Source organism: Puma concolor, chromosome E2 (assembly GCF_028749965.1).
Source record: "Puma concolor isolate L17-30 chromosome E2, mPumCon1.1.hap2, whole genome shotgun sequence".
NCBI classification, from domain to species: Eukaryota; Metazoa; Chordata; class Mammalia; order Carnivora; family Felidae; genus Puma; species Puma concolor.
In genome coordinates this window covers 49981440-49997374 of record NC_141681.1, presented here as the reverse complement: position 1 = coordinate 49997374, position 15935 = coordinate 49981440, and the positions used below count along the sequence as shown (strand labels likewise).

At 49.6% G+C, this 15935-nt stretch overlaps 2 protein-coding genes across 5 annotated transcripts; one reads left to right on the top strand and one right to left on the bottom strand.

The window, feature by feature from the left end:
- Positions 1-3442: 3442 nt before the first annotated feature.
- Positions 3443-8932, bottom strand: LYPD4 (LY6/PLAUR domain containing 4). The gene is made up of 5 exons (XM_086689951.1): positions 8251-8932; positions 4934-5119; positions 4374-4736; positions 3945-4271; positions 3443-3707 (listed from the first exon to the last, which is right to left on the bottom strand). Exons 2-5 carry the CDS (start codon positions 4998-5000, stop codon positions 3505-3507), a joined length of 960 nt encoding a protein of 319 aa, XP_086546077.1. The 5' UTR covers positions 5001-5119; positions 8251-8932; the 3' UTR covers positions 3443-3504.
- On the top strand, positions 4071-14898 carry DMRTC2 (DMRT like family C2). 4 transcript variants are annotated; one of them, XM_086689949.1, is made up of 10 exons: positions 4071-4200; positions 6520-6593; positions 10357-10584; positions 10671-10828; positions 11091-11167; positions 11444-11627; positions 11769-11895; positions 12910-12970; positions 13126-13300; positions 14335-14898. In XM_086689949.1, the coding sequence occupies exons 3-10, from the start codon at positions 10361-10363 to the stop codon at positions 14445-14447; spliced, it is 1119 nt and encodes a 372-aa protein (XP_086546075.1). In that variant the 5' UTR covers positions 4071-4200; positions 6520-6593; positions 10357-10360; the 3' UTR covers positions 14448-14898. The 4 variants fall into 4 exon arrangements, with proteins under 4 accessions (XP_086546075.1, XP_086546074.1, XP_086546076.1 ...); XM_086689948.1 differs by lacking the exons at positions 4071-4200; positions 6520-6593 and adding an exon at positions 9141-9243; XM_086689950.1 differs by lacking the exons at positions 4071-4200; positions 6520-6593; positions 14335-14898 and adding exons at positions 9141-9243; positions 13962-14254.
- The last annotated feature ends 1037 nt before the right edge of the window (positions 14899-15935 follow it).

Sequence of the window (15935 nt, the reverse complement as noted above, 5' to 3'; positions counted from 1 at the left end):
AATATTGTTGATAGGGAAATGGCAGAATTACATTTAAAATCAACTCAAAGATGTCCAGCATTGTCAGTGTCCTCCTGGGATGTCCCAGACAGCACAGATCAACTGTCATCACTCATAGGTGATTATTGTCTATACAGAGAAGCCCCCAAAGCCTGTAAACATATTGGTAGAAATAATAAAAGAGTATAGCAAGATGTTTGACTTTAAGATAACATAGTGTACAAAATTTATTGCATTTCTATAAATTAGAAACAAATAGAAAATGTCCTTTTTTTCCTTTCTTAAAAATATTTATTTATTTATTTATTTATTTGGAGAGGGAGACAGAGAGGGCAAGAGAACAGGGGAGGGGCAGAAAGAGAGAGAGAGAGGGAGAGAGAGAATCCCAAGCAGGCCTCTCACAGCACAGAGCCCCATGCAGGGCTCCATCTCAGGAACCGAGAGATCATGACTTGAGACAAAAGCAAGACTCAGACGCTTAACCAACTGGGCCACACAGGTGGCTCACCATCGGAGTGCCTTGGGGGCTCAGTCCGTTGAGCGTTGGACTCTTGATCTCAGTTCAGGTCATTATCTCTCTGTTCCTGAGATTGAGCCCAGTGGGGGGCGCTAATGGTGTAGAGCCTGCCTGGGATTCTCTCTCTCCCTCTCTCTGCCCCTCCCCTGCTCTCTCACTTTCTTGCTCTCAAAAATAAACTTTAAAAAAATAATAAAAAATGAAAAGAAACCATTTATAATAACGAACACTATAGATCATTTTGGAATAAATTAACAAAAGATGTGCAGACTCATGCATAAAATTAAAAAAAAAAAACTTTACCGAAAAATATTAGGGAAGACTTAAATGGAAAGACGTCACATGTTCATGGATAGAAAGGGTCAGCTTCATAAATACATAAAGCATCTCCTAAATTGGCTATTATTCAATGAAGTTCAAACCAAAATCCCAACAGGGTTTTTATGGAACTTACAAGCTGAACCTACGTTTATATGGAAAGCCAAGATCCTCCTGAAGATGAACAAGTGTAAGGGGGAAATGACTTGCGTTCTCAGGTGGAAAGATTTAGTAAAAAGTTATAAAAATTAAGACAGTGTAGGGCTGGCACAGGAGTAGATAAATTGATCCCTGGAAAAAACAGGGAGCCCAGAAACAGACTCATGCAGATGTGGAACTCTGATCTACAACCAAGATGCCGGTGCAGATAAATGAGGAAAGGTGGAATTATTTCATAAAGGAGGTGGAGCAATTAGTTACCCACATTTTTAAAAATGAAAGTAGATTCCTACCTCAAAGGAGCACAAAAATCAATTCTAAATCGATTAAGAATCTAAATGTGAATGGAATATTGTCTTTTCTTCTTCTTTCCTTTTGAGACTTGCTTTGACTTGCCGCTTGATTTCTTTTTTTTTTTTTAATTTTTTTTAACGTTTATTTATTTTTGAGACAGAGAGAGACAGAGCATGAACGGGGGAGGGGCACAGAGAGGGAGACACAGAATCGGAAACAGGCTCCAGGCTCCGAGCCATCAGCCCAGAGCCCGACGCAGGGCTCGAACTCACGGACCGCGAGATCGTGACCCGGGCTGAAGTCGAACGCTTAACCGACTGAGCCACCCAGGCGCCCTGCTGCTTGATTTCTTATTTGGCCCGTTGGCTGTGCCCTTGTGTGTTGCTTGGTATTTGCATATTAAATATTTAATATTTACATTGTAGATTTTTCAGCTATGTTTTTTTTTCAATATTTATTTACTTTTGAGAGCAGGGGAAGGGCAGAGAGAGAGAGAGAGAGAGAGAGAGACAGAGGATCTGAAGCAGACTCTGCACTGGGAGCAGAGAGCCCGATGCAGGACGCAAACTCAGAAACGGTGAGATGAGCCTGAGCCGAAGTTGGACACTTAACTGGCTGAGCCACCCAGGCGCCCCCCCCAGCTTTGTTTTATTGTTGATCTCTAGCTTTGTGCCATCGTGGTTGGCAAATATAGTTGGTATGATTTCCGTCTTCTTAAAAAAAAAAAAGAACTGAAATGTGGAAAGCCAAACTTAACTTTTTGGAGAAAAGAGAGTATCTCTTAAGCAAGGCACGAGAAGATTTAACCGTAAAACTGGAAGACTGAGAAATTCAACATTGAAACTCTCTTCTTGAAAAGATACCATAAGAAATGAAGACAAATCATCCAACTGACAGACTATTAGCACTTAATATATAAGCATACATAAGGAACTCCTATATATCAATGAGAAAAAGATAAGGGGCACCTGGGTGGCTCAGTTAAGTGTCCGACTCTTGGTTTTGGTTCAAGTCATGATCTCCTGGTTCATGAGTTCGAGCCCCACATCGTGTTCTGTGCTGACAACATGGAGCCTGCCTGGGATTCTCACTCTCCCTGTCTCTCTGCCCCTCCCCTGCTCTCTCTCTCTCTCTCAAAATAAATAAACTTAAAAAAATAAATTTAAGAAAAAGATAAATAACCCTATAGGAAAACAGACCAAAAAAAAACCCATAAAATAGGCATTTTACAAAAGAAGCACAGCCAATACACCCATGAAAGGAAGCCCAGCCTGCTGAGTATTCGGGGAGACACAAATTCAGACTGCAGGGAGATGCCATTTTACAGCCGCCAGACTGGCAAGAATTAAAAAGTCAGAAAAGTCGGAGGGATGCGGATCAAAAAGAATTCTTTACTTTGTCACTAGTAATGTATAACTGCTACAACCACTTTGGGAAACAATTTGGCATTGTCCCCTAAAGCTGAACAGACCTTACAGCCCAGCCATACCGCTCCTGGGTGCGTACCCAGGAAAAACCCCTACACATAAGCGTAAGGGGGCATGTAAAGGAATATCCATAAGCAGCCACTGCTGGATCAAAACACTGCAGGGGAGGGAGACAGGAATCCAAGGATGATTGACGACAAATGCATGGTGATACAGTAGGATGTGATACACCAGTAAAAACGGAAGAACAAAAGCATACACTGGAATATTGGAAATATGGGGGTGCCTGTCTGGTTCAGTCATTGGAGTGTGAGACTCTTGATCTCAGGGTTATGAGTTCAAGCCCCACTTTGGACGTAGAGATTACTAAAAAGGCAAACTTAAAAAAGTAAACTTGGGGAGGGCCTGAGTGGCTGTCGGTTAAGCGTCCGACTTTGGCTCGGGTCATGTTCCTGCCGTTCGTGGGTTCGAGCCCCGCATCGGGCTCTGTGCTGACCGCTCAGAGCCTGGAGCCTTCTTTGGATTCTGTATCTTCCTCTCTCTGCCCCTTCCCCGCTCACGTCCTCTGTCTCTCTCTGGCTGCTGGGCATGACATGGTCACTTTGGCAGTGATGCTCCCCACCCCCACCCATGCCCTGCTCACTTCACCGCGGACACTGCCCACCACCTGCCCCTCCCCCCACACCTCCCATGTCCCCACAACCCTCATGGACCACAGGACAAAGGAGAAAGGCAACTCTGTGACTTTACTGGGTTATGGGAAGGGGTTTGTCCAGTCCGGCCAGACTGTCAGTCCCTGAAGGCAAGCAGAAGCCCTGAGAGGATGCCCCAAGCAGGACCCCGACTGGAGGGCTCTACACCAGCAATCTGGCCCTTCTCTAAGATGTTGAGGACCTCGGTCACTCTGATGCTCCCAATATGGTGAAAATCTGCTAAAAGTTTGTGATGTCCACGAGCACAGCCCATGAGGAGGAAGGTGGTATTGAGGAGCCCTGTGAGGAAGACAGAGCAGTTAGGGACACTTTCAAGATGCAAGTGTCCCACCCCTCCTTCCAGACACGCCTCACAAACCAGAACACCCGTTCTTCCACCAAAAGCTTGGGTACCAGGCACCGTATTCCTTCCCCCTTGGAGTTCACGTGCCTGCTCCCCACAGCCCCAACCCCCTCTCAGTCCTCCAGCCCCTCTGAGAGATGAGAAGGCACTAACGCAAGTTTCTCTTCTCTCACCTGCCTGAAATGTTAAGGTGGAACTGTAGCACTGAGAGGCGTCATAGGGGCAAGAATCAGTGGTGACAAAACTTGGGAGGCAGCCCTTAGAGTGTTCGCCCACACAGGTTGGGCAACCATGGGAAGAAAATGCTGTAGACCTCGGAGTGTTGGCCTTGAGTTTCACAAAAGGATCCAAGCTGGTGAGGTTGTTGCAGAGATATGACCGGCAGACGCGGCTGTAGGAGGCAACGGACAGTCCAGGCGGTGAAACGAGGTAAGAGACTTGCTGGGCGTAAGAGGAGGCTGGGCTGCAGCCCTTAAAACCCACAACTCCCCTTCTGGACCCTGAGGAGCAGATTAGAGAGCTCTGATCAGTGTCGTTGGTCGCACCCAGAGTTCCCCCTCCCACCCTGCACCCCGCTCTTCTGGCTCATTCTGTCCCATCACCAGCTGTGCTGAGGTGTTCAGCCGCACGGGGCTCAGGTCCCGGGGTCTCCATCAACCCACCCTCCCCACAGGAGCCCCTCTGCTCCTCTCTCCCCTGTGTCCCTTCCTTTTCTCCTCTCCCAGATTGCCCCTCTCCTCCTGGGATCTGCCCACCTCCTTCCTGCCCTCTTATCCAGCCCACACCACACCCCGCTGGAGCCCAGAGCCACTTCCCTTCAGCTGTCTCGATGAATACCAGCGTCTCCTCACAGCCCTCACTCAGCTTACACACCATGCTCCTCATCAGAAGCCATTTCCAGTTATGGAGAGACACAGCTCTGAAGAGCGAGGATGTTGCTTCGTAGCACAAAAGAGCCCCAGCCCCTAAGGAGAGAATGTCCTTCCAGTCGTGTGCCACTCACGTTGCTTTCTCAGCCCCCAAACTGCCAACCAAGAACTCAGCCTCCACAGATCCTGTCCCCCCGAGGAACCCAGATATCCTGCCCTCCGTCCCCTAGTTATGTGAATCCAGCCCCCCACCCTCTGGGGGCCCCCAAAGCATCTAGCCCTGCAGGACATACGAGGCAGAGTGAAGATGGCCCCTAGGAGGCAGAGCAGATGCACAGGGCTCAAGTGCTGGGGTCCCATGGTCCTGGGTCTGGGTCTCCGGATGCTAGAGGTCAATCTGGAACCAATTTCAATCCAGGTATCAATCAAGGTCAGTTCTAGTTAGCTTCTGAATCCTCTGTTCACTTGCCTCTGGGTCACTGTTTCGAGAGCAGAAAGTTGATTGTCAGTTTTTGTGACATAGGCTCCCTGAGACCTTCAGGGACACAGGTCTTCCCATCTCCATAGTCTCCCCTCCAACCTGCCCCGAACCCACCACGTTAGCTTCTCAAGTTATGACTCTCCCCTGCTTAGGTCCTCCCATTGGAGGCTGAGCAAAGATGCTGACTTAATCAGAGTCACCGTTACACAGGCTGCTCTCCAGCCAGAGACAGTGAGACCAGAACAGCAAAGGTGTGTACGGAAGCTCACTGAAATACCACTAAATAGATTTGGGTTTGAAAAGGATATTTATCAGTATTCAGGAGTGAGTAATAATGAACCTAGTACATACCACACACACACACACACACACACACACAAGTGCATGTAAAACCTGGTGAAACCTAATCAGGTCTACAGTCTAGTTAAGAGTGTTATACCAACGTCAAGTTCACGTTTGCATCCTACAGTTCTAGAAGATGTCCCTGTGGGGAAGTGAGAGGAAGTATTTACGGGTTTACAACTTTTGCAACTTCTTGTGAGCCAATAATCATTTCAAAATCAACTGGGGTTTTTTTTTTTTTTCAACTACAAGTCAAAATTTGGGACACAACTGAAGCAGTATTTAGAAGTAAATTTATAGTTTCAAAAAAGAGACGATGCAAATAAAATACAAAATGAAAAATAGGAAGTAACAGACAGGATGTTTTTAAAAAATAAAAGTATCATTAAGAACTCTACATTTATAAAATTGAAAACCGAGATGAAGTCGGAGTGCCTGGATGGCTCAGTCGGTAGATCACACGGCTCTTGTCATTGGGATTGTGAGTTCGAGCCCCACGTTGGGTAGAGAGATTACTTAAAAAAAAAAAATCTTTAGAACACCCAGAGGAAGTGGATTAATTTCTAAAATAATATGAAATGTCAAGATTGGCATATGAAGAGCATACGCAATGCCTTAAAGCAATGAAAATGGCCAAGGATCTCTGGCAAATTGAAAAGAAAAAGACAGTAACCCCAGTAGGAATATGGGCCAAGCATAGGAAGAGACAATTCTCAGAAGAGCAAACCAGAGAGGCTAAGAAATACGTGAAGACACCCGAGCTTAACAATAACCAGAGAAATGCAGTCTATCAAACTGTACATCTATCGGGCTGGCAAAGAACCAGAAAGCCGGAAGAAGATTAAGTGTTGGCAGCAATGTGGGGATGCAGGGACTTTTGTGTACTGCTGCTCGTGGGGTCGTTGGGAGGGGGACAGGACCTTCTTCTGGACCGTGAGGAATAAAGGAGTTGAGAGTTCTGATCGATGTTTCAGCCCCAAAGCAGTGTTGTGGGGAGGAGTCTCGCAATACTGAGTCAAATTAGGTTTACAAATACCCATTACGACTATATCCTAGGTATGACGTAATAAAGAGCTCCACCTTCAGCTACAAAGGAATGTATACAAGGATGCAGCATTATCAGGGAGATGGTGAGTCAAGAGCACTGTGGGCATCCCTCCCTGAGACTTAGTGAACACGCAGCCTGCAGGGGATGCCAACCGTGGAATATCATGCAGCAATTAAAAGAAACTGATGAGATGTACGCATAATATGCACGTGGATGGATCAAAAAAGCACAGTGCTGGGGCGCCTGGGTGGCGCAGTCGGTTGAGCGTCCGACTTCAGCCAGGTCACGATCTCGCGGTCCGTGAGTTCGAGCCCCGCGTCGGGCTCTGAGCGGATGGCTCAGAGCCTGGAGCCTGTTTCCAATTCTGTGTCTCCCTCTCTCTCTGCCCCTCCCCCGTTCATGCTCTGTCTCTCTCTGTCCCAAAAATAAATAAACGTTGAAAAAAAAATTAAAAAAAAAAAAAAAAGCACAGTGCTGATTATCTTACATAATAACACAATATCGCTTGCGTAAGTTAAAACCACACGCAGAGGGGCATTGGCTGGCCCAGTTAGAAAAGGAAAGCATGCAACTCTTGATCTCGGGGTTGTGAATTCGAGCCCCACAATGGGTGTAGAAACTACATACATACATACATACATACACACACACTTTAAAAAACACGTGCACATAAGACAGTGCACATATTGCAAGCACACACATGAACCAAAAGATACCCAGTAGCCACCTGAAGTGAGTGCCCACAGGAGGGTTAGGGGATGAAAGTGGAGAATGATGATTACTGGAAAAACTAACGAAAATAATGTAGGTGGTACAAAGTTCATAGGCTTTGGACTCAAAGGTAGAGCAAGGTTAGAATCTTTACCCCTGCACTGACTAGCTGTGCAATCTTGCGCAAGTTGTTGAACTCATCCATAAACTGGATTAATAATACCTCTCATAAGGTACTGTTGAAAATTAGTAAGATTATTAACATAAAGTGCCAGGCAAGAACTAAGCTTTCCATAAATGTCCATTCCCCGGTCTTTCCCTGTCTCTCCACTATCTAAAGGAACAAGGCCAACCTCACTAGCTGGCATTCAAGCCTCCCGCACCCCACATTCCCCACCCCAGACTGGCCCCAAACAATCTTTGCAACTTTGTCTAGTACAGCTCCCCTGCACAGCAGTCCAGCTAGAGTTCACATCAGCAACCCTTTTCTGTCCAGAATGCCTGGCACACAGGCTCTGTAACACAGGAGTCTGTGGCAAACAAAGGGACTAAGACTCACAGAAAAGATGGGACACAGGAAGGGGCGATGAAGGCTGATGAAGGAGCACACACAGGGGTTGGGCCAATCAGAAAAGATGGCACACACCAGCCTGGAATGCAAAACGACAGGACCCAAAAATCTGAGCACAGGTGGAGACACACTCAAAAAAGAGTGGAATGAAATCCTCAGGGAAAAAGGATGGAGAGGATAGAGAGGTAGTCAGAGGAGATACTATCCCTACAAAAGAGAAACCATGCAGAGGAGGAAGGGTAAACTGATGGACTGGAACCGTGCAAGGGAGTCAAGAGGTGCAGCAGAGAAAGCACAAGAGGAGAGGCAGGAAAATGAGGCCTGGGGCACAAAGATGTGGTTCTGGGGGCGGGGGTGGGGGGGTGAGGGGGTGGGGGGTGGGGGGGAAGGAGACAGGGCGGGATGCGCAGCGAGAAGGGGACAAAACAGAGGGTGGGAGGGAAATTGTGAGACACACCGAGAAGGCAGGCGATGATTACAGAGTGGAGCCCAGATGAAACTGATGAATTCTGGTGAAATCAGGGAGCGAGATGCACACCGGGGGTGGGTGGAGAGGATATCTATGTCTATGAAGACATAGAAAAACTACAGTGGGCGTCTCAGAAAGAAAGCGAAGGATGGGCGGGGGAGGTGGGGGTGGGGAACTGGGCCAGGCTATTTGGAAATTAAGAACGTGGAGGAAGGGGGCCCGAAAATCAGCAGGACAGACAGGCAGAGAAAAACTCCAAGAGAATGGGGAAAATAGGAGTTAGGAAAATCAACACCGAAACGGACGGTAAGAGAGACACAGAAAGGGGTGGGATAAGGGAAGGAAGCGGGAAAATGACAGGAGGGGGAACACATAAAAAAGAGAAGGGTAGATCGGGAGTTGGGGCACAGGGAGAAAAGTGAAAGAAACACGAGCGTCCACACAGCGAAGAGGAAACGCCCTGTCGAAGCCAGGAACGCCAAAAGGAAGGTCGCACTGTGCAGCCCAGAGGGTGAGACTGCGCAAGCGCAGGCAGGTCCCAGTCAACGCCTGGGAGTGGGACCCAGATAGCCGTTTCTTGGGGGGCAGGGCCAGCCTCATCCTGGGAGCAGTACTCGACGCCCCATTGGCCACCTCTCCGAAAAGGGGTCTAACAATCCGGGAAGGCAAGCCACAAGGGGCGGAGGAATTGGGGGGGGGGGGGGGTGTGCCGAGACTCAACTCGACGCGCTATTGGCTGGCCTCACAGTCTGGCGCGGGGAGAAGAGGCCTGGAGGTAAGGGGCGGGCCGTCAGTGCAGGATCTTGAAGCGCACTGGTCGCTTGCCTCGGTGGCGTGAGGCGACGCTTGACGCTCATTGGTCCTTGTGAGAAGGGGCGGGAAAACCGGCGCGAGCTTAGCAGTTCCTCACGCCGCTTCCTCACCGCGTCCTTTCGCGTCCTCCTGACTGAGTCCGACTTTGCTCGCTCGCTCGAGGCTGTGGTAACCACGGGGCGAGGACGCGAACACGACCCCGCCCCTCCCTGCCCCTTCTCCGCCCTGTCTCTGGCGCTGGGCCCCCTCCCCCGCCTCCCCCTCGCGCTCCTCGCTCCCCTCTCCTCCCCTCCCCCACCTCACGGGGCCCCTCCGCGCGCTCCCTGTGCCCTGCCCTCTTCCTGGGACCCTGGAGCGAGGACAGGCCGAAGGCCCAGCTTCTGAAAGGGGGTGCACGCGGGCAGCAGGCGCTCGAGGCGGTGGTGCATGCGGGGAGGTGCGCTGGGGGGGGGGGGGGCGGTCCATGAGATGAGGTTGCTGGGAACGGGCAAAGGCGCCCCAAGCGCCGGGGCAGCGATCACAGGGTTGGCGTCCGGCTTTGGACGCCTGTGGGTGCAAGAGGGGACTCCGTGCCGGGAGGAGGGGGCCTGCGACCGAGATCGGGGCCTGGCACCTGGAAGGGGCTCAGTAAACGTTTGTGGAGTGGATGACAATCATTCCTGAAAGCGGGGGGGGGGGGGGGGGACGGGGGGGCGAGGAATCTCTAAGAAGAAAGTAATCGCGGGGTGGGGTGGGATCAAGAGAGTGTTCTGATGTAAAAGGGGGGCAAGGCGAACGTTGCCTCGCAGGACATACGTGAGGCTGAGAATTGAACGGGGAGCACAAACATTTGCAGGAACTGGATAAATGCACGAGGGAAGGATGATAGTTGCCGAAGATGATGGCAGGAAACATCATCGGATCGGGGCAGTGGGGGGAAGGGGGTATAGAATCCCTGGGGGGGGGGGGGGGGGGAGAGAAGGGACCGTGAATGAGAATGAACGTGGGACTTGGGCGCGGGGAAAGCACAGGCGAGCAGCATAGAGTACGGTTTGCGTTGAAGGAATACGTAAGAAGGGAGTGAGAAGAGGGGCGCCTGGCAAGACGGTGAGCCTTCTGGGAAGGAGGATGCTCGAGGAAGGCAGTGGGTGAAGAAGGGAGAAAGCCAGGGAGGAAGCAAGGCGAAAGCTGAGTCCACAGAGGTAGCAATGGAAACCCCTTCAGGTGTGGCCTCCCAGGGGCAGGAGGGCTGGTCGGGAGAGGGCCCATGTGGCCACCCTGACCTTCCAGTCCTGCCTCTAGATCCATGGAAGCCAAGGAAGTGCCTGCTGCCCACCACTGCGCCGCAGACTCTGCCACCGGGGATGAGCCCAGAGCCCTCCCGGGCACAGAGCTTATCCCCAGGAGAGCTGTCAGTCGCTCTCCAACCTGCGCCCGCTGCCGAAACCACGGCGTCACTGCGCACCTCAAGGGCCACAAGCGCCTGTGCCTCTTTCAGACTTGCGAGTGTCACAAATGTGTCCTCATCTTGTAAGTATGAAGGAGATCCAGGGAAGGGAAGATGATGGGCCTCATCTAAAGGGAGGCTAACTTTTGACTCTCACCCCCCATTTTAGGGAGCGCCGAAGGGTCATGGCTGCCCAGGTGGCCTTGCGTAGGCAACAGGAGGCACAGCTAAAGAGGCACCTGGCTCAGGGACTCATGAGGAGAGGGGCGGCCCCTCCCAAAGCTCCTAGCCATGCCAAGAAGGGAGCCACTCGACCAGGGGTCCCCTGTGAGTGTCTGGCCAGGGATGGGGTGGAAAACAGTCCCAGACCTCCTGTTGGATTAGTGTGTGACCTTGGGCAAAGCGTTTCTACTCTCTGGGCCTCAGTCTCTCCAACTTTAAAATGTGATCATTGGGAGTATGTAGTGAGATCTGTGGATAGAAAAGGGTCACAGAGAGGGTCATGGGGAGATAAAAACTCAGTTTGCAGTTGGAGTGGGATGGGGGTCAGGAAAAAGGTCTCATCAAAACTCCCCCTGGTCCTTTATAGCTGGAAAGGAGAACATAGCACCCCAGCCTCAGACGCCCCATGGGGCAGTCCCACTGGCACTGACACCCCCTGGGAAGGTAAGGAGAACCTGGGCCGTGGTGGGGAGTGACTCCTACACTAGCCCCTGCCCAGGCCCTTTCCTCTGTGCCCTCAACACTTGGGTTCTAGATTTAGCCCTGACTTGTAATATGATCTCCGGGCAAATCACTTCTCTTCTCTGGGCAAAAAATGAGAGAGTGGGATTTTACAGCCCTCCAAGTCTAAAGTTTTGAGGTCCTGCCCCCATCCTAGAACATACTCATTCTTTCCCCAGGCTTGTACCTGAATCCAACCTGTGCTCTCTGCCCTTGCAGGATAACTCCCAGGGGCCTCTGCTGCTCAGCCGTCCCCCAGAAGCCTTGCCTTTGTCCTGGACTCCAATGCCCCCAGGCCCTTGGGCTCCTGGACACTGGCTTCCTCCAGGCCTTTCCATGCCACCCCCAGTGGTGTACCGCTTGCTATACCAAGAACCTACTGTCCCTCTGCATCCCTTTTCTGGTAAGACGAATTCAACATTCAACAGATGTTTAAATGCCATTGTACCACTGTATCAGAAAGAGAAGAGGACAGGGTAGGAAGGAAGATAGAAGCCATGACCTTTAACCCCTGTACCCTCTTGCATTCTCTTACCCTCATTAGACTTTGACCCTGGCACTTCCCTCCGGCTGCCCACTCATGGACCCCGCCCAACCTGCCCAGGATCTTGCCCGATACTGATGGCTCCTCTTTCCAGAGAATCCCAAGGGCCCTCTGCCTTGCCCCGCACGTGAGTAGGAAGGGAAGAACACGCGTTTATCATATGCCTGACCCTGTTCTGGACATCACAGCAGATGATATAGAAGATAAGGTCTTAGACCTTGTGAAGAGGAGCTCTCCTAGCGCTGCCATTGCCTTACTATGAACCTTTGTACAAGTATCTTTTTTTTTCTTTTTAATTTTTTTTTTCAACGTTTATTTATTTTTGGGACAGAGAGAGACAGAGCATGAACGGGGGAGGGGCAGAGAGAGAGGGAGACACAGAATCGGAAACAGGCTCCAGGCTCTGAGCCATCAGCCCAGAGCCTGACGCGGGGCTTGAACTCACGGACCGCGAGATCGTGACCTGGCTGAAGTCGGACGCTTAACCGACTGCGCCACCCAGGCGCCCCTGTACAAGTATCTTTACTCTCCCTGAACCTGGTTTTCTATCAGGAAGTTGGAGACACAATAATTTTCTTTGTGGGTTGTCATGAGCATTAGTGATAATGTATGGAATGCACCTAGCACAAGCCCTGGCCTTGGACAAATAGGGGCTATTAAATCCTCTTAAACAGATAAGATGGAGTCGAATTGCCCGCTGAAATGGGGGGTGGGGCATGATGATGAGAGCCTCAGAGGCCTAAGATAGAGGCCAGAGACCATTAGGGAAGGCTTCTTCAAGGGGTCCCAACCTGTTCCTCAAGTTCCATGGGGATTGGGGAGGGAAACTAGACTCTGGTAGGGCAGGAACAGTCATCCCAGTCCCTCCCAATGTTTGGTATGTTTTTAAAAACTGACATCAGTGATTTCCCATAATCGGCACAGTAGCGCTGGAGGAAAGAAGCTGGCAGATATTTTCATTTCAAAGAAAACAAAGCAGGCCAAGCCAGGGGAAAAGACTTGCCCAAGTCCACAAAGCCTAATGACCTACCAGGCACTCAGACTCTCAGATCAGCATATGCCAAAATCCTGCCCTTTCTCCCATGTGTACATGTCTGTCCATGTGTTTAATCCCCTTGGCATCTTCTCTTCTTCTTTCTAGATGCTCGACTCTGATACTCCAGCCCTGTGGCACCCCAGACCCTCTTCTGCTGCAGCCACAGGTCCTGGGACCAAAGTGGGATCCAGGACCCTGGGAGGAAGTTGAGCCAGGGGAAGGGAACATAGGGGATAGTGAAGTAACCAGGGGCTGAGAGAGCACTTGGAGGGTGGGCAGAAGTGGGGGTTCCCAGTCTGTTTCTCTCCCTTTCTTTTGCAGGCGCCTGCAGCCTCTCGCCTAGCCTGGACCTCTGCCCCCTCAGAGCGGCAGCTGCAGCGGGAGGCAGCTGAGGCTCTTGTGGGTCTGAAAGATTCTTCCCAGGCTCCCCGCCTGACCTCTTCTGTTCCTCCCAACCCTGCCTGGATCTCCCTGCTCCACCCCTGTGGCCCACCAGGTAACCTGTTCCCTGAAAGGAGACGATGGGATAGAGATATTGGGAAATGGAGGTACCAGAATTAAGTAGGGACTAACCAAGGAGATCAGAGGGGTCAGCAGGTTGAACATCTTCAGACTCAGGCCCCAAGCTTCTCAACCTAGCTTCTGGAATTGCAGTTGAGAGTTGTTCAGTGGATTAGTTTTATTAGTTTCGTGCTCAAAAGCAAATGTCCAGTGCCCTGATGTCAAAGAAAATGAGGCCCTGAGAGAGGCAGGGACTTGCCCAAGGGCATGCGGCAAGACAGTGGCAGACTTCAGCCCAAGGCTCGCTCTCTAGACCTATGCTGCCTGCTGTTGTCTCGAGAGGGCTGAGGAAGTAACAAGGGTCTGGCGTGGAAGGAGATCCGATAACTGCCTTCAAGGAGCTTCCGTTTTACTTGGGGAAACTGGATGCCTTCACAAAGCTCAGTGACAGAGCAGATGGCTCAGTTGGTAGAGCGTCTGACTCTTGATCTCGGGGTCATGAGTTCAAGCCCCATGTTGGGTATAGAGATCACTTAAATAAATAAAACTTAAAATCAGTGACAAACCTGGAAAGAACTAGAAAAATCTTGAGGAATGAGACTTACGGGGGCAGAGAGGGAAGGCTGAAGATCTTCCTGTCCAAAATGTTGAATTAGGCATGGGTACGAGTGAGGAAACCTGCATGGAAGAACTGCTGGAATGAAGAAGATGAAGCTGGAGAGACTTCTGATCATGGAGGTGTGGCATGCCAGACTTAGGCATCTAGAGCAGCCACTGTGCATGAAGGGGAGCCAGGGTATGTTTCTGAGCTAGGCAGGGACATATTTAGATACCCTGAGCTTTGAAAGACAAGTCTGGTGGCTTGATGGAGGGATTGAGAGACAAAGTGGGAAAATCGGGGAGGAGGAAGTGTTTGCTATGAGCCAGGTGAACAAGGATGAGGCCTGGATTGGGTGGGGTAGAAAGAGGGGATTGCTGGGAAAGGAAATGGATGTGACTTAGTCCCAGCCCCTTCCTTCTTGCTTATAGCTCCTGCTGGAGGAAGAGGATTCCAGCCTGTTGGCCCCTCTCTCCGCCCCAGCCCAGCCCCCTCCGTAGCTCTGCATATTGGGCATCTGGGCTCCATCTCCCTCCTAAGCTAGAAGCCCAGAGGTTGAGACCTCACTTGAGCAAGGGGCAAGAGCCTGCAGTCACTGCATATTTGGTATTTTGCCTCTGGATTTATGCATGGAATATAATATAGTGCAAGCTTCCGGCTTTTTTTTTTTTTTTTTAAGCTTTATTGTGCTTTGTTAGCTTTTGGTTCCTTTTGTAGTGTGGGTATTTCCTTGACTGAAAGTGGATATCCTCTTACCCACTTGGGTCCGGGGACCTTTTTAAATACCCAACAAAGTGAGAGTTATGCAATTTAAGCTAACAAGTATCTAAATAGGTTTTTGCATGAGTTCATGTTCCAGAATATTTAACATGTGATTCTGTACGTACTTGTGCACTTATGTCTGTCTCCATGCGTGCAAAAACAGGAGGGTATTTTCATTTTGTGTCTACGTTTGGGTGAGTAACCGAAAAATAAACCTTTGTTGTTTTAAGCCACTGAGACTTAGGGAGTGTTTGTTGCCAAAGCCTAACCTAATCTATTCTGATTGACATAAAGGACTTGTTCAGTTTACTTTTCAAATTGAAAATAGTTATCCAGTAACTACCATAAATAAATACAAACTTGGATTTCTTATTATGGCTCAATAAGACAGATTGGTAGAGGGAGATGGGAGATTCAGTGACTCAACAATTAAGTGTCTGCCCTGTGCCGGGCATAGATACTTTCCAGCTGTCCAGAGGGCTAAAAATTGAAATGCATACAAGGCCAAGCCCATCACTTAAATGAGTAAAGAGGGGTGCTTGGGTGGCTCAGTAAGTTAAGTGTCCAACTTCAGCTCAGGTCATGATCCATGGTTTGTGAGTTCAAGCCTCGCGTCAGGCTCTGGGCTGACAGCTCAGAGCCTGGAGCCTGCTTCGGATTCTGTGTCTCCCTCTCCCTGCCCCTCCCCCGCTCATGCAGCTTTTCTCTCTCAAAAAAAATTTTTTTTTTAATTTAAGTGAGTACAGAAAGCTAGATGAGCCCTAGAAAACAGAATACATGCCATACCAGAGAGGGCAGCCTCCTTTGGGCCTTAGTGGATTGTTGCCAGGCAGGAATGTGACTATTGCCACAATTTCTGATTCCTTAAGAGAAGCTGGAAAACTGAATTTCTATATAAAACATATTAATTTTCAAGTGTTGGCTCAGTTTTCTTCTTTAAATTCTAGGTGAGCTGAACAAAACATATCTTCAGGCCAGTTTTGGCCAAATGGAATACCTATAATGCTAACATAATGTAACATTTTTTAAATGGGGAAACTGAGGCCAATGAGAATAGGAAGAATCAAGTTAGCCTTTTTCAAGGGCTTTATCTGAACTAGGGAGATTCATGTGTCTACATTTTGAAGGACCTATGAAAGGTAAGAGAACATTGTTACCATTTATTAAGTACCCCACTGTATGTGATTCACATACATGCTCACAGCAACTCTGTAAGCCATGCATGATTACTCCCATTTTACAAATAAAGAACACGTTTATTTTTTATTTA

Bases quoted from the DNA above. Each gene is read 5' to 3' on its own strand.
- LYPD4 (XM_086689951.1), bottom strand. From the start codon at position 5,000: ATGGGACCCCAGCACTTGAGCCCTGTGCATCTGCTCTGCCTCCTAGGG. The intron at 4,737-4,933 runs GTATGTCCTGCA...TTCTCTCCTTAG, and splicing joins GGCCATCTTCACTCTGCCTC to GGGCTGGGGCTCTTTTGTGC. The intron at 3,708-3,944 runs GTGAGAGAAGAG...TCTTCCTCACAG, and splicing joins CACCTTAACATTTCAGGCAG to GGCTCCTCAATACCACCTTC.
- DMRTC2 (XM_086689949.1), top strand. From the start codon at position 10,361: ATGGAAGCCAAGGAAGTGCCTGCTGCCCACCACTGCGCCGCAGACTCT. The intron at 11,168-11,443 runs GTAAGGAGAACC...CTGCCCTTGCAG, and splicing joins CACTGACACCCCCTGGGAAG to GATAACTCCCAGGGGCCTCT. The intron at 12,971-13,125 runs GTCCTGGGACCA...TTTCTTTTGCAG, and splicing joins CTCTTCTGCTGCAGCCACAG to GCGCCTGCAGCCTCTCGCCT.